The sequence below is a fragment of the Octopus bimaculoides genome, chromosome 10, assembly GCF_001194135.2.
Source record: "Octopus bimaculoides isolate UCB-OBI-ISO-001 chromosome 10, ASM119413v2, whole genome shotgun sequence".
In the NCBI taxonomy this organism is placed as follows: Eukaryota; Metazoa; Mollusca; class Cephalopoda; order Octopoda; family Octopodidae; genus Octopus; species Octopus bimaculoides.
This window is the reverse complement of record NC_068990.1, coordinates 64,515,406-64,538,686: the sequence shown is the minus strand read 5'-3', so window position 1 is coordinate 64,538,686 and position 23,281 is coordinate 64,515,406. Positions and strand designations below refer to the sequence as shown.

General features: G+C 34.1%; 2 protein-coding genes across 5 annotated transcripts in view; one reads left to right on the top strand and one right to left on the bottom strand.

Annotated features, from left to right (window-relative positions):
- LOC106879759 (selenocysteine-specific elongation factor) overlaps positions 1-5,599 on the top strand; it is a 34,309-nt gene extending 28,710 nt beyond the window's left edge. For both annotated transcript variants that reach the window (XM_014929443.2, XM_014929444.2), the window contains one exon: positions 706-5,599. In XM_014929443.2, coding sequence (XP_014784929.1) covers positions 706-866 — 161 coding nt within the window. In that variant the 3' untranslated portion in view covers positions 867-5,599. The remainder of the gene's footprint in view (positions 1-705) is intronic.
- A 4,357-nt stretch (positions 5,600-9,956) lies between these two features.
- LOC106879764 (syntaxin-6) overlaps positions 9,957-23,281 on the bottom strand; it is a 151,900-nt gene continuing 138,575 nt past the window's right edge. For all 3 annotated transcript variants that reach the window (XM_014929451.2, XM_014929449.2, XM_052971260.1), the window contains 4 exons: positions 19,568-19,687; positions 17,147-17,253; positions 15,297-15,391; positions 9,957-11,238 (listed from right to left, as the gene is read on the bottom strand). In XM_014929451.2, coding sequence (XP_014784937.1) covers positions 11,162-11,238; positions 15,297-15,391; positions 17,147-17,253; positions 19,568-19,687 — 399 coding nt within the window. In that variant the 3' untranslated portion in view covers positions 9,957-11,161. The remainder of the gene's footprint in view (positions 11,239-15,296; positions 15,392-17,146; positions 17,254-19,567; positions 19,688-23,281) is intronic.

Below are 23,281 nucleotides of genomic sequence, written 5' to 3'. Positions count from 1 at the left end.
TATATGTATATATATATATATATGTATATATATATATATATGTATATATATATGTATATGTATATATATATATATGTATATATATATATATATGTATATATATATATATATATGTATATGTATATATATATGTGTGTGTATATATGTATATATATATGTGTGTGTATATATGTATATATATATATAATGAGTTATTATATATATAATAGTGTATATGAATCATTATTTGTCTTTAAAAGAATTTCTGGATTTTAACCTGAAGAGAGAAAATGCTGATCTGGCAACCAAAAAAGATTGTGATATCAAATTGTTGATTAATTCTAGATATTTATGGATGTAGAAATAAACTGATTTATAGAACTTGCCTACTTGTCACCAATCAGAAACTAAATGATATCCAACTTTTTGTAGTCCTTTGGGTGTCTTCAAACAAATTATTTCGAAGTCACACAAATACATGCACAGCACTTAGATATATTGTAGCCAAATAGTCACCCATCTAAGTATTAATGAGGCTCAATGTTGCTTGAAGAGATCAATTACTGTGTAGCAAAGTTTCTTTTATTTTCATAGTCTAAAAAGTACCTTTATCTTGACATTTTGCTCTCACCTGGATGATGCTCTATAAAATAACCTCAGTAATGACTTCAAACATTTAGTTGATTTTTCTTTTATATATATTTATTTGTTTACATATTATTGCAGATGGTTTGAGTGAGGAAGTCCTTCAGAGATATTCTAGTTCAAAGAAGAAGGGAAAAACTGCTGAGGCTGTTTCACCTGGAGCCGATCAAGAACCAGTGAAGATAATTTTATCATTTAAACGATATATTTTTGATCCAAAGAAAAAAATGATACAGTCATGACAGGAAGGATAAAGTGTCTTCTAGAGGGATTTGTTTATGTTTGTGTGAATTTTCTCCAGCAATGCTTTTACATCTACTTTTAAAAATATGTTAGGCACTATTCCTCAACCTCACACCCAGTGTTCACTTTGGATTTTTGCTGAGTGATATCTTTTGAGGAAATGAGGTTGGTAATGGGGTCTGGTGTCAGAAATAATGGTTCAGTTATTGAATTTTTTTTGGTGAAGCAGTAAAGAATAACGATGGCTGTGGAATTGGTATATATTTGCTAGTTGAGAAGAGCAAGAACTACTTTATCAACAGTAAAAGAGATGGGAAGATGATGGTACTGTTGTTGTTTTTTGTTTGCGTGTATGTGTGTGTGTGTTTTGACAGGTGTATAATGTATATTTGCAGTGTTGCTGCTTTGTTTCAAATAGAATGTGATATGCAGATGCAGTTGAGCTTTGTTGAAGGTGAGCAATTGATTATAGCCAGAATATTTTCTGTTACTAGAGAGGAAGCTTAGTCTTTAAGATGCAGTTTTTTAACTGTTATTGATTTGTAGTTGCTGTGAGAGATAATCAGGTTGAGAAAGTTTGTTATGGGTTTTAGTTGAGGGTTTGAGAAAGTCTAGTTTTATATTTCCTTTAGCTGTATATTGATGATGTTAGAGGACAGTAAGATGCAAAGTTCCTATCTGAAAGATGTTTGCAAGGCTTTTATTCATGGGACAGTGGTACATGTCTTTTAGTTTTGATATGGATGATGTGTGTTCAAAAGGCTTTTGAGGAGTGAAATGAGGGGTTTGTCACAATATGAGTATGTTTCAACTGGAGATAATGCTGATTGATCTTATAAGATACTACTAAAGTGATAGAGGGTAGGATTCTTGTTGATCTGACTCCACACAGAACATATATACATCTATTTTCTCCACTGCCTGCAGTAGCTTTATCACACACATCTTCATTAAACCTTGCTTCTGTTGCCATGTACACATTCTTGGTCTCAGCATCATTTCACATCATTTTCAAGTATAATTCTATCCTTTAATGTTCTCATGTTACTTCAACAATTCATTATTTTTCTTCATCCAAGTGTCTTATGTGCTGCAACGTTCACCCCATCAATAACAAACAGGATTACTTAAGGCTCTTTATTTGTATCTTCTACCATTTATTCTTCTTTACTGCTTCAATCCAGAACTTTCCTTGTTTGGCAGTCTTAACATTGAACTTAAAGATTGCTTGGAAACAAAACCCACAAATTCTGTTGATCCATCCATCCAGTCTCTGATTCTGTCCATACTTCTGATAAACGTTATATGCTGCTCCTATAATCATTCTGAGGAATCAATCTTTCTCAAACTCTGAGCAAACCAGGCTTGGGCTTTGTTTCCTTCACAGAGAGACTAATTTCAAGGTACACATCAACACCAAATGTTTCCTTTGTCAGAACTATCTGAAAGCATTCTTCCACAGCAGGAAACTGGAATGCCTGACAGGACAACTTTACAGACAAATTTTCACTTTCCTCATATCTTTGTTAAGCAGTCAATATCTGTAAAAGTTGGTGGACTTGTTTGTAAACAAGTGCTATAGTAATCTGAATTTGTTCAATTTCAAAAAATAACCCAAGTATTGCAATATTCACACATCTGAAATTGCTGCACCTTGCAACTGAGATAATATTGGCCTCAAACTAAGCAATAAAAATGGTACTATGTTGGTCTGGCAAATTGACCTACTGGAAAGAAGCCTTACATTACCTTCACAACCTATTCTTCTATTTGAAATTATCTAAGATTAAACCAGAAGCTAATATTGGGATTTTTCCTGTTTGGCTGCACCTGTGGAAATTTCAAAGATTGTTGAAAAATTTAAAATTTGGTGTATTGATGTAATTTTCTATATTTTTCTCAGGAGATATTTCACTTTTTCCAGAAAATTTATTTTAAAAAAATTGTAGAGGTTTAAAGTTTGATCATTTTTACCCAGTTAGAAAAAAGGATTTGGAAACTGTCATTTTGTGTGTTGTAAACTGTAAACAAATGAAATATTGGCAGAATTCTGCTTTATGCACACTATATAACCCCTTATAACTTATGTTTTGGGAATTTTAAGAAAATTTTAAAAACAAAAAAAATTGGAGGCGTGTGATTTAAGGCCTGTTCAGCTGTTATTTTTACATCTCATGACCACTTTAATGCATAGAATATATGTCAACACATGTACTTTCCTGCAGACAAGAGTTCATGCTTGACTCATTACTATGGAAACAGGCATGAATGTGTCTGTAGCATACTGTCTAAAGTTACCTAAAACTTGCAAACTTTAAAAGCTGTTTACTCTTTATTTACTGATCTATGACGAAAATGAATTTTATGACAATGATTAGCATACAAAACAACACCATTACACCAAATATGAAGTCAATGGGAACAGAAACTGTAAAGTGGCAGCCAAACAGAAAAGATCCAATATTGTAACAGTTCAAAATGTAACCTCTTCTGATCTGCTTCCACTATGCAATCTAAAGTAAATCCTTGGTCATCTCTCCATAATTAAATCCAATCTTGCTGACTTATATAGTTAAACTCATCCTAAATTGCTTCCTCTTTCATTACTTGTACCATTAGAGTTATTACAGATACCAAGCTAGAGTCCAGTTATGTTAATCTTTTTGGAGGCTATACTGACGTACAGATTTTCACCTTGCTCACTGTGTTGGCACTATTTCACTTACCTCAGTTAAACTGAAGTGCTTTATCTCATATGTCATCTCTTCATGCATTAGAATTCATTTCCTACTCTATCCAGTACTTCTATCAACAGTATCCACTTCCAGCTACTAATGCTATTGTTATTTCCCTTCCTTGTATCTACACAGAATACATTTAAAGATGCACAGCATCTTATGTGGCTAAAAGTTAACATTCTGCAACGTCTATTAGTAGCATTCTCAGCATTGTTTACACCACAGTTCATATTATAACCACCACTTCCACCACAAATAACATAGCCACACTGCAACTCTAAGTGCTCTAGTTAACTATTTCTCAAAATTGAGCCTCCAAAAACTACACAAAATACGCACCTTCTACTTTCACCATGATTTTCATTGCTTCTTTCCATCATTAGTGATGTTCTTGTCAGAACCAAATGCACACACACAGCACTCTTAAAACTTGATTCCAGATGTTTTTTTTAACTTTAAGACTAGCTACACAACAGACCTTGCTTGCTAGTTGAGCAGAACCTGTTTATGAAGTAATTTAATTTCAATGATGTTAGAGAGAAAACTCTAGCACTTTTTCTCACATTTCTTTCTGAGATCTTTGGATGACTAGTCTGTCTTTACTATTAAGGCTAGTGACTAAAGGTAATTCAAAATGATTTCCTATTGATGATTGGAAAATATCTAATTTGGTGCAATGCAGTTTTATTTCAAGTGTTGTTACCGACTCTAAGAGTATATATTACCAATGAAATATTGTTTTCAGCTTGTAAAATCAAATTCCAATTTGATATCTATGAAAATATCAGTTAACATATTTGAATAATATTGAAAAAAGTTGCTTTCATCTCTATCCCTTGTATGAACCTGTCCAGACACAGAAGAGTTGCAATGACTGAGCAAATTAAGTTATATGAATCTATGTGATCACTGTAGTACTGTACTAATCCCTACCACCATTTGACTGAGATTAATAGAGAATAGGTTAAGATGGAGCTCCAAACTAACTAGATAATAATTTGGTTTGTTTCAGTGCTGAAATCAAATTCTCTCATACAAAGAAATATACTCAAAACATAGGCATAATCATATTTTACACAATATTTATCCATATTTTCAAATGGTTTTTTCATTGCAAATTTATAAGGAAAAAATATCTTTATATAATGCTTTATTTACAAGTTTTACATACTCTCTCAAATATTTCAAAGTCAATCAATTAGAAATTTCAAACAAAATACTTTCTTACATATTTTGGAGAAAGGAAATAGAGAATTAGTGATGTCAATGCCTGTTCTATTAACTGGAAATAAAAATAATTGCAACAAAACTCATTACACTGAGAACTTAACACTGCATCAAGGCAGCAGTCTTTGATTTAGAAGGGTCCTAAAACAGATTTTTGTTTAGTATTACTTTCCCTTATTTAAGATTACATCCCATAAAACCTTAATGGCTATAGTATTACTTCACAGGTGTTAAAAGTAAAACAGTCAAACACTGGAAGAACAGATTTGTCTGGTGAAATAAAGTGGGGTTGGGTTACATTCCTTTTTTTTTTTAAGGAATCTCTGCTGGTTTAAATACTCTTTGTATTTCTTTGCTTCTACATTCCTACAAACTTTATATGATTTTTAAGTTTTCAAAGAAAAAAAAATCTTAATTAAAAAACAAATCTTTGTAATGACTTTGCATTCCCAAAAATTCTACAGAAATTTTGTTTTTAAACTACGAAATATTTGACACCAGATTTGAACAGAGTTAAAGTAAGAATGACAATATCTAAATAAGTCAGTTTTTCATTTTCAAATCAAGTCAGCTCATAGAGCTGGTGAGGAGGCAATTTTCATGCCTTTTTTCCAAAGGCATCTTGTAAAATAACCATAAATGTTCACTCTATACACATTCACAGTGAATATCGAAGAAGTAAAAAAAAAAAACATCAAAAAACAAACAAACAAATCCTGTTTTAATATCAACATTCCTGCAACATCTAAATCCAATACTCCAGACTTTACCCCAGTCACTTAACTCAAATCACAGCTATGGATATCAACAATTCAGTTAGCAACAAAAAAAATTTAGAAGTGTTACTACTACTAATAATAAATTCTAAACAAATTCAAGGTACAATGTTAGAATTTCAACGTCATTTCCACTAAAATAAACCATAATCCAAGGTTTATTTCCACAAAGCATTTTTGTTAATAAATTTCAAAGTAAAGACCAAATCAACATAAATGTCATTTAATCTCTTCTGACTAATCATAAAAACAAAATAAACTTAATACTACTTTCCTAATCCAATGAATCTACATAAAAATAGGGGCAAATTCTTTATAAATTTCTAAATACTGGTCTTTATATTTGGAAATATTTTATACATATAGAGCAGACAAAAAATTGATTGTTTCCTTTTATTATCATCCAAGAGAATGTACAAATGATTCCTTCTTCAGTGTCCTGATAATCCCAATAATCTTTTGATTATACTAGAAAATACAATTTACACTGTATTACAGCTTGTATCAATTCACTAAATTTATAACAGCTCAGTAACCTAGTTGTAAATAGATGCCATTTATAATCAAGACTGAAACCTTGAATAAATTGGTATATTGAGAGCAATAATCTTTGTAGAGCTGTACTTGCCTTAGGTAGGCTGTATAATTACTGAAAAGTATTGTTTCCTTACAACTCTAGCTGTTACTTGTATATATTGCATTCACCAAAAATATCTTCAGTGATCCTGGAACACAGAACCACAAACTGCCAATAGTTATTCTGAATGTAGCCCTTTTACATTAGAGCTTCATTCTGTTACAAAAATGGTTGTGACAAAACAAACCCTGTGCTTAGTTCTTAAGGGAAAACAATTATTTGCAACTTTTCCTGAGAAAATCCAGACAAGTTGATGAAAAAGAATGTTTTAGGCATTCCTAAAATTATTATCTAATAAACAGGTGATGAATTTAATTTTACTCAAAACTAACTATTCCACATAACAAAGGTAATAAGAAATTGGATAGTGTAGTTTCACTCCAGAGCAAACCTATGATCAAAACATTACAATCATGATCAGTGTTATTTTTTAACTATATTCTCCTATGTGTCTAACTTCTAAAGATAAGGCTGGGTGGGTGGGTGATGGCTACTATTTCTATCAGATGAAGCAACCACATAGAAATCTCAATTGGTCCAGATTTAGATAATGTTTCTCTAAAAGTATGCACATCAACCAGGTTAACTTGCAGGGAGACAGTTGTTCCTATCTGAACTTTTTCATCAATTGTTTACATAACAAAAAATGTCACCCAAGAAGGCTGCAGTTTATATTGAATAACTTGAGCCTTGAACATGATTCTATCTCATTAAAACCAAATCTTAATGGGCAGATGAACTAGAAGGGCCAAGGTGCTACACTTGAATGATTTATAAAATTAGATGACAGACTAATCATCATTGCTTAACATCTGCTTTCCGTGCTAGCATGGGTGAGACAAATATATTATTCAAGAGAAGCAATAGTGTCACTGATGACAGTTTAGTGGGGTTGTTTAGTCTTGATTAAAAACATTTAAAGTTAGGGCTATTCAGCAATAGCATATCCTGGACTACATAGTCCTTTTTTAACACAATAACGGTTTGAGGGAGAACTGGAGCAGGTCACACCACTGTTTAGGAGTTGAGTGGGTCAATTAGTGTATTGTACTTCGCTTAAAGAAAATCTTTTTAATTAACCAGAGAAAGAAACAGCATCTGTCAGTAGTCTGAATGCCATCACACTTAAATACACTTATATGTATGAAAATGTTTTTTTTATGAATAGCAATACAAGAAATAAGTTATTTTAATGTAAAATATATATGCAACATTGCCAGTAAAGATTTCTTAGAAGTGTCTCTCTCATTCAAGTAATATTTACAAATATGAAGTTATATGGGTTTTGGGAAAAAGCAATGGAGATACCTAAACTGTAACTTGAGAATCACATCTTGGGCTCTAACTGCTTCTTGAAAAATAAGCAAAGCTATTTTGATTTTTAAGAGAAAATTACAAATTGTATATATGCTTTCTTTTGATTCATTCATTGGACTATGGCCATGCTGGGACACCAGCTTGAAGGATTTTAGTCAATCATAGCCCCTAGTACTTTTTTTTTTTAATCTGGTACTTATTCTAATGGGCTGTTTTTGCTAAACCACTAAGTTGTGGGGATGTAAACGAATCAACATTGGTTGTTGAGCTCTGAGACACAAATATACATATCATATATTTACAAGGGGCTTTCACAAGATTTCTGTTTACCAAATTCACTCAGAAGGCATTAACTGGCTCAGGGCTGTAGTAGAAGACACCTGCACAATGGGACTGAGCCAAAACAAGTTACAAAACAAACTTATCAATCACACAACCAAGCCTGCACCTATGCTGTTTATTCTCTTCACACATTACAGTGGGATGAATGCTGTGCACCTGTTGATTGAAACCATGGCATTCAGTAGAAAGCAACACATTTGGCTGTCAAGATGTGCCTAACAGTTGAAATGGCTTAAGATCGAGAAGAGAAGCGATATGTAGTACTAAATAGTAGTCCAATTCATACCAGTATAGAAAAAATGGACATTAAAATAACCATTTTGGGTTGCATCTTGTAAACAATATGTAGAATTGATGATATATGTGTAAGTAAATAACTCAATCCATACCATGTTTCCACAAATATATCCAAGTAGATATTCTCATCAGTGGATGGGAATCTTATTTCTACTTTGCATCTATTGAGGATCAGTAATAGTAGCCGAAATATTTATAAGGGTAAGATACAATGGTATGGTTTGACCTTTTAGCATTTAAACCGGCCATATCTGGCCCAAATAGTCTATGTTTCACATTGAAACTGGCCATCCAAGCCTCTTGTATCTACCCAACACTGACATTCTAACAATAAACAACCACATCACTGAAACTTCAAAGCTATAAGATAATGCATGATTAATTTTAAACATTTTGAATAAAAAAAATAAAAAATTACGTTTGACAAAAATTTGAATGCTAAAGAGTTAACTATATATTTACCTAAATGTACACAAAATCTCATATTTATAAACTTAATTTCATTTGTCCTATCAGCTAAAAGAAAGAGTAAATTTAGGAGGAAAAATAAAATACACAACTGTCTTAGAATAAGTTGGAAATGAAAAGAAATACTGTTTCATAACAGCTTGTTTTAAGAGAAAATAATGGTAGACAACTGTGACATCTTCAGATTTTACATTTCTTGATTTCATTACAAACTCCAATGTATATTTGTCAATTTTTTTTTTTCTTCTATGATTCAAAAGAGTTAAAATCAGAACGCAGTTTTGTATTGATGTAGAACTTCTACCACAGAGAAGTTCTTAAACAAACATGAATGAAACCCGTTAAAAAAAAAGTAGAGTAAAAGGAGATGGTGGAATTGAAAATGATGACATTCATACTAATCCTAAGAGGATCAGAAACATCAGTAAAATTAGGTAACTCCAGACAAGGAATTGAAACCCTCACTGACTAATTACTCTGTTAAATGTAATGCTTATTTCTTCACATTGATATGAATTAGTCATGCATTATCTCATAGCTTTGTGATTTCAATGACATGATTGTTTATTTGTAGAATATTTATTTCTTTATTGCCCACAGGGGACAAACAAAGGGATTAAGTCAATTACATCGACCAGAGTTTGTAACTTGTACTTATTTAATCGACCCTGAAAGGATGAAAGGCAAAGTCGACGTTGGTGCAATTTGAACTCAGAACGTAACGGCAGATGAAATACCGCTAAGCATTTCGTCAGGCCAGTCAGAAGATAAAACAGGTAGATTATGTTGGCTAGATATGGCCAGTTTAAATGCTAAAGGGTTAACTCATCACCTAACTGTGATACTCACCAATAGTTAATTATAAAGACGATGGTGACTTGTATTTTTCTTTTTTACTGAACTCAAGGTTTAGTTTTGTAAAGAAGGAATGAAATCAAGTGAGTCCACTTAAGTGTATCAATGACGAGGGTTGCTAGCATAAAATGTCCAGCAGGATATGAAAATTTAGAATAACAAGAAACAAACTAAAGCTTACGATCCATTCAGCCTTATCATGTTTTTCCATTACTGATAGCAATGATTTCTTTAAGTACTCAAAGCTATTCATTGTCGTCACTATTATCATGTGTATTAAGAAGGGAACAGGGATGCAATAACAACAAAAACAATAAGAAATAAAAGTTTCATTCAGTCTATAATTCATTCGAAATTTAAAATTCATTAAAACAAATTAATCGGGGTTGGTTTTTATATATTAAAAACAAGAATAAACAAAAACAAAAGCAATAAAAGAAGATACTACTTTCAGTCTATCTTCTTCTGAAGGTATGTTGCATAATTTATTATTTTCTTTTCTTTCTCAAACAAATTGAACTAACCAATCAAATTTACATTGGAACATGTCTATAGCTTTAGTAAATGGTTTCATTTACTTTGTTGGTATTTTTTTTTTTTTTTCAAGTATTATAGTTTTTATATTTAAGTGTTGAAAGTAAAATTTAACAGAAAAGAGAAACATGATTAATGATGGTGATGATGAAAATTATGATTAAACTAAAATAGTTAAATTAGAAACAAGTCTTTTGGAAACTGCAAATATTTCACATATGTTTGTACATGTGTATCAATATATGACACCATGTATGTGTGTGTGTGTGTGTGTGTGCAGAAAATCTAAGGATGTTTGTAATGAAGAGTAAATAATAGGCCTCAAGACATACAAAGTTTTTGTTAGCTTAATTAGTAAGTTGATAAGTGTCTTATTTTCTGTTTTTCGTTTTTTTCCCTCCTTTCACTTTATACCAACCAGTGTCTTTGAGAATAAAAGAAGAACCAAAAATCAATAATAATAATGGTATTAATAAAATATAAACAAAACCAAATCTTGTCTGTTTGATTTATAAATCTGTTTACAAGAGATTCACATTGGACCATAACAGGTGCTGGAATGTTGCAGGCCACACTTCTATCTTCTAGATCAGCCAACATTTTCAGCTTCCAGACTTCTGAACTTCTGAAAGTCCTCGAAGAATGGACAGCAGTGAACAGGCGTCATATCCCAAACACAGACACTAGAACTGAGTGGTGCTTTGTTGTTTTAGTTACAGAAATGTGAATGTGGGGGGAAGGGGGTATTATCAATGGTTGGGAGTTTCTTCTGCAGCCCAGTGCAGGCAGTGGCTGCGCTACAAACTGTTGTTGTTACTACTGGTGTTGCTGTTAAAAGTTTAGTGTATTCAGAATATGCATAGAATCACCAAAATCAGGCAGGAACAAATAACCACTTTTTGTGTGTTTATTATTTGTTCTTTTTTTCCATTTTGTTTTTTCTTCTTTTCTTTTCATGTTGGTGTTGTTGTTGTAGAGTAGCTCAGACACTTGTATGATTTCGGCCATATACCGACCATTCCTATCCATACCCACCCACCTCAAAAAAAAAAAAAAAAAAAAAAAAAAAAAGAAACCACAATGCCAGCAACAATCCCACTTCATCAGAGTATAAAAAATAGAGCTATGATAATCACCATTATAACTATCAACACAACAATTGCACACCATTGGCGTCGATCTGAAAGTAAAATAAAGAAGAAAAAAAACACGAGTAAATAAATTCAAGCATTATGTACAAGGAGTAAGGAAGAAAAGCTAATGGTGACTGAGTGATGTATGAGAGAATAAGTTATTGAATCTATTCATAGATCCTGTGAACAAATCCATATGAAGCATATCATTTTCTTCTATATCACCTTAGTTCATTTTAGCTAACATAAACTAATACCACAAAGGATCATACAATTGATTTTATCACTCCAGTGAAATAAATGAAATACCCTTAATTTAATTCTCAGATATTGTGATACAGTCAAGAGCAATGTATGTCAGTCGATGCTGCATAAATAATTCCACTTTAAATTACGTCTCTAATTCACTACAATGGCTCCCCATTGATCCAATCATGATAAATACATTTGTTGCAAGTAATTTCACTGGTCAATCACATGGTAAAAAATAATGTTCATCAAATGCACATCACTAAATCATCATCATCATTTAACATCCATTCTCCATGCTGGAATGGGTTGCATGGTTTAACAGGAGCTGGTCGGCTACAGAGCTGTTTGGGATTCATTTGTCTGTTTTGGCATGATTTCTACAGCTGCATGCCCTTCCTAACATCAACCATTTTACAGAATGTACTGGGTGCTTTAAATGTGGCACTGTCACAGGCACTTACATAGCATGGGTGCTTTTATGTGGCACTAGCACCCATGAGCTCACAAGACCAAGTTCTCTCAGCTGATAGAAGGATGTAGAGGACATGCCTCTATGCATGGACGGCTACAATTTTACTTAGCTTGACATGTCATCTCAAACACAGAAACTGCCATCTGTTGTCTTTTCTGTGAGGCCCAATGTTTGAAGATCCTTTCCTATCACTTTGTCCCATGTCTTCCTGAGTCTACCTCTTCCACACATTTCCTCCACAATTAGAGATTGGCACATGATAACCATACCAGTGCAGTCTTCTCTTTTGCACACTACATCTTATGACTCATATACCCAATTTTTCTCTCAAATCACACTGTTGTACATGCACACTGAAACACTCATCCAGCAGAACATGCTGGCTTCATTTCTTTCAAGCCTTTGCATGACCTCAGTAGTTACAGCGCATGTCTCACTGCCATGTAGCATAGTTGTTTGTACACAGACATCATACAATCAGCCTTTCACTCTGAGGCAGAGGCCCTTTGTTACTAACAAAGATAGTAGCTCTCTGAATTTTGACCAGCCCATTCATATTCTAGCAGTTACACTTTCAGAACTATCTCCTCCATTACTAACATGGTTGCCAAGGTAATGGAAACTATCTACTACTTCTAAAGATCCACCTGGACATTTGAGGGAGTCTATTTTCTGTACATTCCTGGTGTTTAATGCACCTGCACATCTGCCACATACGATGACTACTTTCTCTGTTAACCTTCCTGTGCACCTTTTATGTGTCAACAGCTTGCATTGGGTCAACTGTATGGAGTTTCTACGAACACCTTTTCTACATATCAAGAAGGCTTGTCTCCTTGAGAGGATCTGTGATTTGTCTATTTTCCTTCTTACTGGGACTTTGGCTTTTGCTAAATTAACTCTATGGCCTGTTGATTCCTGACCTTGCTTCCACACCTGGATTCAGCAATAAGAACAAGGTCATCAGTGTAGTGGAGCTCCCAAGGGCAGCCTACCTTAAATTCCTCAGTTATAGCCTGGGGACTATGATAAACAAGAGGGTACTGAGAACCAATCCTTTGTGGCCTCCTGTCTGTACACTAAATTCCTTGCTACACTCATGGCCAACTTTCACCTTAGTGACAGCGTCCTTGTACATGGTTTCTACAGCTCTCATCAACCATTCATCTATCCCTAGCTTCTGCATCTCCCACCAGATAAGGTAGCAGGGGACCCTGTCAAAGACTTTGTCTGTACCAACAAAAGCCCCTAAAAAGAAATGAATTCCCTCAGAGGGATCACTTACAAGAACATACAGCAGCTGACTTCAAATGCAGTACCTGAAAATTAACTCTCACTAATGATAAAGACATCTGAATGTAATATCATCAAGTATTACAGCCATTTTAAATCTAGATTGAATTAAGAGTTCTAAATTCATTGTCACACCAGACAGACAGACAGACACAGTAATGATGCTAGGGGTCAGAATCATTGAAAGGAGATAAGTCACAGAAGAATTTATTGTTATGTCTAAGGGAATTATATTAGAGTATTAGTAATAAATGATAATTAATAATATTTAGGTTATTGGTCAAAATTAATTCTGCAAAAATTGAAGTATCTTTGAATATTACAAGGAGAGAATTATGTTGGGTAAAGTTTTTCAGTGAAGAAGAATGAGATGAAGAAAAGAAATGTGTTTTTAAATATATTTAAACTAATTAATCACTGAGGTTTAATTATTCAGATGCCATCTACATGGAAAACATTATTTGTAATAATTATGCACAGACAGAAAAAGAAATCTCATCATCATAATTTAATGTCTGTTTTCTATGCTGGCATGGGTTGGACGGTTTGACTGAAAACTGGTAAGCTGGGGAGCTGCACCAGGTTCCAATCTGATTTGGCATGGTTTCTACGGCTGGATGCCCTTCCTAATGCTAACTACTCCAAGAATGGTTAATATTTTAGACAACTCTAGGTATGTTTTAACCTTAGACAAATGCAAAACATAAACCTAATCCCACTTGCAAAAGTATTGGTGACAGAAATCCTTTGTAAATGTATGGTATTATGCATGAGTAAGCATAGAAAATTATCATCATCATCATCATCGTTTAACGTCCATTTTCCATGCTGGCATGGGTTGTACGGTTTGACTGGGGACTGGTAGGCCAGTAGGCTGTGCCAGGCTCCAATCTGATCTGGCAAGGTTTCTACAGCTGGATTCCCTTCTTAATGCCAACTACGCCAAGAGTGTAGTGGGTGCTTTTTACATGCCACTGGCATCGACCACGTTCGGATGGTGCTTTTTACGTGCTACCAGCACAAGAGCCAGTAGTGGTGGGGGGAGAGACTGGCATCGACCATGTTCGAATGGTACTTTTTACGTGTCACCAGCACAGGGAGCCAGTCAGGCAGCACTGGAATCGACCCATGCTTGAATGGTGCTTACTATGTGCCACCAATATGGGTGCCAGTCAGGCAGCACTGGCATTGGCCACAACTACAATTTCCATTTTCATTTTGATTTTTGATTTTACTCGACTCAGTAGGTCTTTTCAAGTGCAGCGCATCGCCCAATGATTCAAGGGTATTTTTCAATGGGGTGGTTATGCGACACTGGTATAAGCTACAGCTGTGATCTCACTTTACTTGCTGGGTCTTCTCAATCGCATATTTAAAAACATAAATCATCAGCATTTAATGTCCATGTTCTATATTGGCATGGGTTGGGCAGTATGACAGGATTCAACGGGTTCAAGGACTGCATCATGCTCCAACATCTGCTTCAGCATGGTTCCTGCAGGTGGATGCCCTTCCTAATGCCAACCACTTCACAAAGTATACTGGGTGCTTTTTTTCATGACACTAATACTACTAATGCTATGCAGCTCATATAAGACTATGAACCCCAATCACAGGGAGGTTGGCTTCGTGCTAAATGAGGGGGTTAAAGTATGAAAGAAGGAGAAGAACAGGTTCTTGTTGTAGACCAATGAGATTAATTGCTCAGAGTCATCATTCATATGAAACAGACTCTAGAGGTATAAACCAAGTTGAGTAGAAGAATGAGGGAAGAAAAGTAGAATAGAATGAAAATATGAAAGAGGTTTAAAAGGAAATAATAAATAGATAATTAAAACAAAATGTAGGAAGATTCTGTTTAAAGGGTATGAGACTTGGCAAAAAAAAGGAGTGTAAAAGCAAATATGAAATTTAACAACCTAAAACAGAAGCTTGTAATTAAAAAATCCAGTTGGTAGGAAGGCATGATAATCAGTGATGTGCAAAGCCAATATCTTAGAAATGGTAAAAGAAATTGTTTACATGATAAGAATGAAATTGATAATGAAGAGGAACAGGTAGGTGAAGATAAGAAGAAGAAAAACAAACCATTTGACATGTGTAACACTTTTGCCATTTTCTTCATCACACTGTCTAATCTAGAATCAGCACTTTCCAAATCTTTGTGAAAGTCTCTTAACATTCTGCAAAGAAAAATGTAAATATAGCAACAATAAAGGAACATGCACACAGCAACACATACAACATTATGTACATAGAATAATACTACAAATATGACAAAGTAAATAATCACTAGAGCTAACAAAATCAGTCATTTCCATTGACAGAGTGTGGCATGGGGGACACACATTGAGGACATGCTTACCATGGTAGAAGTGGTTTTCAAAGAAGCACTGATTTTTTTATTGACTGAGACATTAACCCTTTAGCATTTAAACTGGCCATATTCAGCCCAAATATTCTACCTGTTTTATGTTCATACTGGCTAGATCCAGCTTTTCACACTTGCTCAACAATGTCATTCTAAAAATAAAGAGTCACATCACTGAAATCTTGAAGCTATAAGATAATGCATGATTGATTCAAAATAATGTGAATAAATAGGCAGTACATTTGACAGTAATATGACTGCCAAAGGGTTAAACAAAAATAGAAGCTTTCCTTGACTGAACAATTCATCACCAATTCCCAAGACTACCACACAAAACAAATTCTGTAAACAAAATAAAATTGGTAACAAAATTGACCAGAAGGCTCCGTGTCTGAATCACAATGGGGTCATAATATTTTTTATATAGGCACAGGTGTGACATATAGATGCAGGTGTGGCTGTGTGGTAAGAAGCTTGCTTCCCAACCACATGGTTCTGGGTTCAGTTCCACTGCATGTCACCTAGGGCAAGTGTCTTCTACTGTAGCATCAGGACAACCAAAGCCTTGTGAATAGATTTGGGAGATGGAAGCTGAAAGAAGTCATATCTATATATAAAAGAACTAACATAAAGACTGAGAAAAATTCCCAAAATAACTTACAAATGTACTTAACATAGCAACAACACTTTTCAAAGACAATAATTGATAATTAATAAAAATCAAAATGCCCATATAAACACCAAATTAACAGCATTAGAAATTGGAACACAAGGTACTAATTCAGTTTTGGGTTATCAACTACCTAAGTGTATCCTAAGAAGTCTAAAGTTTTGCAAACACTTACTCCACAAACATTGTCTGTCTTCAGTTACTATAAGAATTGTGGATACTGTACAAGAATTGTTGGCATTCCGTCGCTTACAATGACGAGGGTTCCAGTTGATCCGATCAACGGAACAGCCTGCTCGTGAAATTAATGTGCAAGTGGCTGAGCACTCCACACACACGTGTACCCTTCACATAGTTCTCTGGGATATTCAGCGTGACACAGAGTGTGACAAGGCTGGCCCTTTGAATTACAGGCACAACAGAAACAGGAAGTAAGAGTGAGAGACAGTTGTGGTGAAAGAGTACAGCAGGGTCGCCACCATACCCTGCCGGAGCCTCGTGGAGCTTTAGGTGTTTTTGCTCAATAAACACTCACAACGCCCAGTCTGGGAATCGAAACCGCGATCCTTTGATCGCGAGTTCGCTACCCTAACCACTGGGCCATTGCGCCTCCACCGTACAAGAATTAATCAAATGTAAAGGGTCCATAGTGTTAGTTGTATTTCGGAGGCCTACTCAAGCAGAATTAACCAGGACTAATCAACAACATCAGAATGGCTTAAAGGTTTATAAAAATACTAGCAACAATGCATCATACAGAGATATATTTAAAATGTCTTCCTATGACAGGGACATAGCCATTATATAATTTCAGCAAAGATTGCAAAAGTAATAATGTCAGGCGGACAGATGCAAAATACAGATATAAACTATGATATTGTATTTTTGAAAACTTACACATTTTGGTCATCCAGTTCATTGCCGATTTGGTGACTCATATTTTTCAGAACACCAACACTGGCTCCTATCATGTCCAGTTGGTCATCTTGATTGTTAATCAACATCTATAAAGATGAAAATACAATTTTACAACTGATGTAAGACAAAGTAATGAGATAAATCATTCTAAATTATCAAAAATAATGCCTATAAGACTTCATCTGATCAATGTCTTGTTGCTGTCATCACATATAGTATAATCTGCCATGTACTATCATCCTCAGCTTCTCAGATAACCAGCCAAACATCTCTAAATTACAATTTCCTTTAAAAAATAAAAGACACATTGGATAACGCAGGAGACTATACATAAAAAATACATCATGGTCATGTTGGAACGTCAATGATCATAGGTTAAAGGTTAACTTGATAAAGACTGGCATGGGCTTCCACACAGTTTTCTCTCTCCCAAATTTCACTCAAAAGGTTTTAATCTATGGTAGTTGAGGACTCTTTTTTCAGTTTGCTTTCCAATGGAGTTTAACCCACAACCAAAGACTTGCAAAAGGAATTTCTTAAATCAACTTTCCATACTGGTGTGAGCATCTGTATGAGTAGCTCCTGCAAGTGTGTGTCCATGTACATGCATTATGTATGTTTGTGTATATATACAGGTATGTTACACGTGTGTAGAACTTTGCATAGGTATCTGTGTTTGGTTACACTTGAATAAACATGTCTATGCATATTTGCATGAATGCTTCTATACAACTATTTCTGTGTCTGTCTATGCACACTCATACAAGTACATCTGTTAACACTTGGCTGTATGTCTCCAAGTGCAGCATCTCTATACACATTTGTCCATGTACATTTGTTTACATTTCCCTGCTTGCAAGTAAGTTCTTGAGCTGGCATGTGTGACTGCAACAGTAAGCATATGTGTTGCCTGTACAGTGAGCTGATATACCACTTCAGCATTCTGAGTAACTTGTTCAGAGTGAGTGAATACGTGCTTACATGTGCACATGTGAATTTGCTTTGGTCGATAATAGCTTCTTTAAAAACACATTATAATCCTAAAATGCAATCATCATTACCAGATTTTCATCACTATCAGCAGCAGCTTCAAGCTATTCTTATTACAATAATCATCATCATCATTCTCACCACCATCACCTCCAGCATAAAAAAGTAACACACAATTTGTTGGTTAGATAACTAACCATCAGCCCCTACAATGTTGCTATAGAAACTATTTGTATAATATCTCAACTTCTGTAATATGTGTGTATGTTGTATTACATGTGGTTAGGAACATGGAAGTATAACTGAAAGTGTGTGTGTATGTGTGTGTGTGTATGTAACTTGCATGAATGTATACATGTGTGTGTAGTTTGTTTATAAGTATATGAGTACATTTGAATGTATCTATGTACATGCGTATGTATGAATGGAGTTGCATGCCTGCATATATACAACTGTGTGTACACATGTGTGTAGTATTGCATGTGTGTCTGTAACTGAGTACATGTATGTGTGTAGTGGTGGGCATGCATGTATTTGGGTATGGGTAGGTAGTTGGGTACAAGTTTCTAGTTGTGCAAGAGTGTGTAAATATATGTACGTGTATATAGTTTGTGTATGCTGTGTAGTTGTGTGCTTCCATAATTGGACATATGTGTGTAGGTGTGTTTGTGCATATGTAAGAGTATGTCTGCTTGTATGTAACTTTGTACAAGTAGGAAATTGGGTGCATACATGTAGTTTTGTATGTGCATCTATGTATATATGTAGTTGCCTCTCAAACAATTGCACATGTATACATGTGAATACAATTGTGTCAGAGTATATATATATAGGTGGTTGCATCAATGTGTATATAATTGCATGAGTGTGTATGTTGTGTATCTGGGAGCCTTATTTCATATCAAGCCCTCTCTGACACAGTAGATGTCAAAGAAAATTTGATTCAGATCTGTTAAAAACTGGTTCTTGCAGATAAAATGATGGAATGTTAAAGACTTATGAAAATCATGCAAGAATGGAACAGTGGACATTGAGAAAATAGATTGTATGCATGCATATATATCTTTTGATAAGTACAAGTGAATATTTACACACAAGCTCATACACAGTTTAAGTATACCAGAAATGGATGTTAAATGATGATGATGGTGGTGATGATGATGATGATACTGGTCCCAGAGCAGTTTTTATGTAACATACATGTATAAAGGTACGTATTCAAGAGGCTCACACAAGTACAGTTTCATAACATGTTGAAACTTTGAAAAGGTCTGTATATTCAGGCAGCATTTAAGGTTATTTTGTAACTTTTTCATCATCCAAAACTCTTATAAAAATCGAAAACTGAATAGTTATTTTCCTGAAATAGCCCCACTTTTAACCAGAAGACATTCAATTTAAAGTTATAACCTGTTGTTGTTGTTCATTATCATCAATAAATCTTTGGTTACTTCTTTCCATCTCTGTGTCAAGTCTTGAATATCGGGTATCCATTCTGTTAGTGCTTGGTCCGTTAGTAGTTAATAATGCCTGAAAGAATAATTGGATTTAATTGTTAATATTTTCAGTATACAAATTTTCTTTTTCTTAACCTTTTCTATTCAGGTTTTGCATTTATGCAGGTTGTTTCATGTGGACAGATGTACAGTTTTTTCCAAGGACATACATCATCAACCAGGGACCTCAACACATTAATTCTTCTAAACAAACATTGAGACATGTCTTAACTCCAACATACCAAACAGTTCTATAACAATGACTTCAAACTTTTCACTGTAAGAAAAACACAAGCACAAAAAATTTTCAGTGAAACAAACTAATATTGCAACGTGAACAACCAAATTCAATTCAGCAACTACACTACCATCTTTACTATCTTTAAAGTCTAATTTAACTAAATATTTTCATTAAATTTCTTCTAGAAGAAATCACAACTCAGCAGAGACGGTGGCAGATGTCTGAAAACAGTTAATCATGGAAAGAACATTTTCTGCTACTTTGCCAAGAAGATCATGTGATTAACATTTAGAAGGCTTCACAAAACGGTCACTTGCATAAAGTGTAAGCAAGCTTAATGCTAGTTAATTTCACCATAATCCATTTAAGAATTTACACAGCAGGTTTAAAATCCATTACTTGATGACAAAATTAAACAAGGAATTGAGATTCAAAGAATCCATATAATGTTGAAGTAGAGTGCTCAGTGTAAAACACAGTGATCTTTAGAGTAACAGATCAATTCCCATGACAACAAAAAGGAAACAATTATGTACTTGTTAAGAAGAAACAAAAGGAAAAAAAAGCATCAGAAACACTAGAGTGATGGTGATGGTTTGCAGTTATCAAACGGAGTATTTCAATTATCATAATTAGATTCAATGAGCAGAGAACAAAAACTTTTTCAATAATTAGGGAATCATTTAATGGTATTAATTCTCTGACATTCTGATGCATCATGTTGGTTTTGAAACACTTCACCACCCACGTGCTATTGGTGTATCAGAAAGTTGTGCTCCTGAGGTTGATTTAATGTTTTAGAACAGACCAAATTCTCTTTGCAAAAAAAGAAAAAATGAATTTTGTCTAAAATGAAGCAAATGTATATATTCGAGAAAAGTTAATTTTATTCTATAATTTTTGCTAGCATTAAGAAATGAAAGTGTGTGTGTGTGTGTGTGTGTGTGTGTGTGTCTGTGTGTGCACATGAGTGCGTGCTTTGCACTAGCAAAAGTTAAAGAAGTTAGCATTTCAAGAATATGCTAAAGCAGTGAAATTTTTTATATTTTAATTCTTGTTCTTTATTTCAATAGCCACAGCTGCACACTTAAATTGTTCTGAGTTTAAGCCCTTTGTACAAAACCTTAAGCAAGTGTTTTCTACTGTAACCTCATATTGATGAATGTCTTAAGAGTGGAATTCAGCAGGATAGAAACTGCTTAGAAGCCTGTTGTGTGTGTGTGTGTGTGCGTGTGTGTAAAAACATATATATCTTTGAATTGCATCCCTTCATGTAAAAAAGTAACTTAGCTATTATATGAATAGAAATCAATAAAATAAGCACTATACTGAGATAAATATTAAACTTAATATCATCAACCAGACCCTTGAATGTACTGTTTCAGCATGGTCACAGTTTAATGACTGAAAAACAGTAAAAATTACAAATTTAATCTTATTCTCTGATTAACAAAACTTTGATGTTCTTTTTAAAATTTCCCATGTACGTTTTTTTAACTAGCTTTGCTTCTGTTTTGTTCTCTAAGATTGCTTTAAATTTGAATATATGCATAGGATCTGTTATATATTTTTCTAATCGTCTGATATCTCTTCCTAAACACAACTGTGAAAAACAAATTTATTGTCTCAATCAATTTTTAGATCTTTTAAGCATTGTGCCTTTCTATTTAAAGACAAATTTAGCAGAATATTTTTTTTAACAAGTGAAAATGTGATTGGTTACTGAAGATCTTTTCTTTACAATCATTATAACATTAAATTAGGGCAACAGATAAGCAGCATCATTAAGTTGTTGGAGAAAATGTCTTGTGGTATTTGTAGACTTCAAATTCAGCCAATGTCAAGTCTGCCTTTCATTCTTTTGGGGTCAATTTAATTGATTTACTCCTCTAACAAAATTTTTGACCTTATGTCTATATCAGCAACCATTACAATACTAACTTAAAATAGAGAATCAGATTGTAGCTAATCAAGTCTGAAAGGCTCAATATTGGGTACTGTACAGTGTATGCAGTAGAGTTACCAAACTCCAAATAACTCAGTTATTCAAACAGAAAAAATAGATACTTATAGACAAATAACAAACAACATCACCACACACAATCAGCAAACCATAAAATAACTGTTGTTTTGATAGCTAAAAGACACTGTGTTTAAAACCTCCCATGAACAAATACTGTTATATACTAAGCTATTCCTTATTTAAAGACACGACAACTGTGAGGTAACTAATAGTAACACTGACAGATAAAAAGAAAACATTAAAAATCATTATTGTTATATTTCAGGATGGAATTTTATCTTAATTTTTTTTTTTTTTTCAGAACACACACACACTCTATATATCAGGTCATCCCTTAAGTTCTGTCCGAATTTTGAATAAAGAAAACAAGTGATCAAATGTTTTATATTTAATTGAAATTTAATCATCAATGTACTTTCCCTGATTATCTATGACTTCCTTCCATCTATTTACAAGCTTTTTAATCCCATCAATGTAAAACTCTTTTGGTTTCCAAGTGAAGAACTCTAAAATGTCAGTTTCAACCCCCTCCTGGCTTGAGAAAGTTATGTCCCCTAAATGATTCTGTAAACTACGAAACAAATAGTAGTCTGATGGAGCAAGGTCGGAAGAATAAGGTGGATGAGATATTTTTTCCCAACCAAGCTCTTTGATCTACTATGATGTGATCTTTGCAGTGTGGGGTCACACATTGTCCTGATGAAACATCACTCCTTTACAATTCACTAAAGCGGGTCTTTTTTTTCTTCAAAGCTTGGTTCAAATGCTCTAATTGCTGACAGTATACTTGAGCATTGATTGTTGCATTGGGTGGTAACAATTCAAAGAAAATTACTCCTTTACAATCTTACCAGATAAAGAGAAGAACCTTTTTCCCATGAAGTTCCCTTCTTAGTTGTGGTGGTTGAGCATTTTCCCTTTTACCAAGCCACAGTTTATGACATTTCACATTTTGATAGAAGATCCATTTATCGTCACCAGTCACAAATCTATCCAAAAAGGGTGAAATGAGTTTGCGAGAATGGAGAGAAGAGCAGATGTGAACTTAGGATTTGTGGTTGCTTTCGGACAATTCATGAGGCACCCATTTTCCAGGTTTAGGAACCTTTCCAAGTTGTTGAAGATGACGATGAACAGTTGTATGGTTTGAACTAAGCTTTATTGCCAATTCTTCAACTGATAATGCAGGATTTTCTTCAAGTAATGCCTCAAGGAACTTATCCTCAAACTCAACTGGACGTCCTGTTCGATCTTCACCTTCAAGGCTGAAATCTCCACTCCTGAATTTTGCAAACCATCTTCTGCAAGTTTTTTCATTCAAGCATTCTTTCCCAGAAACTGAGTGTATGTTTTGAGTCGCTTTG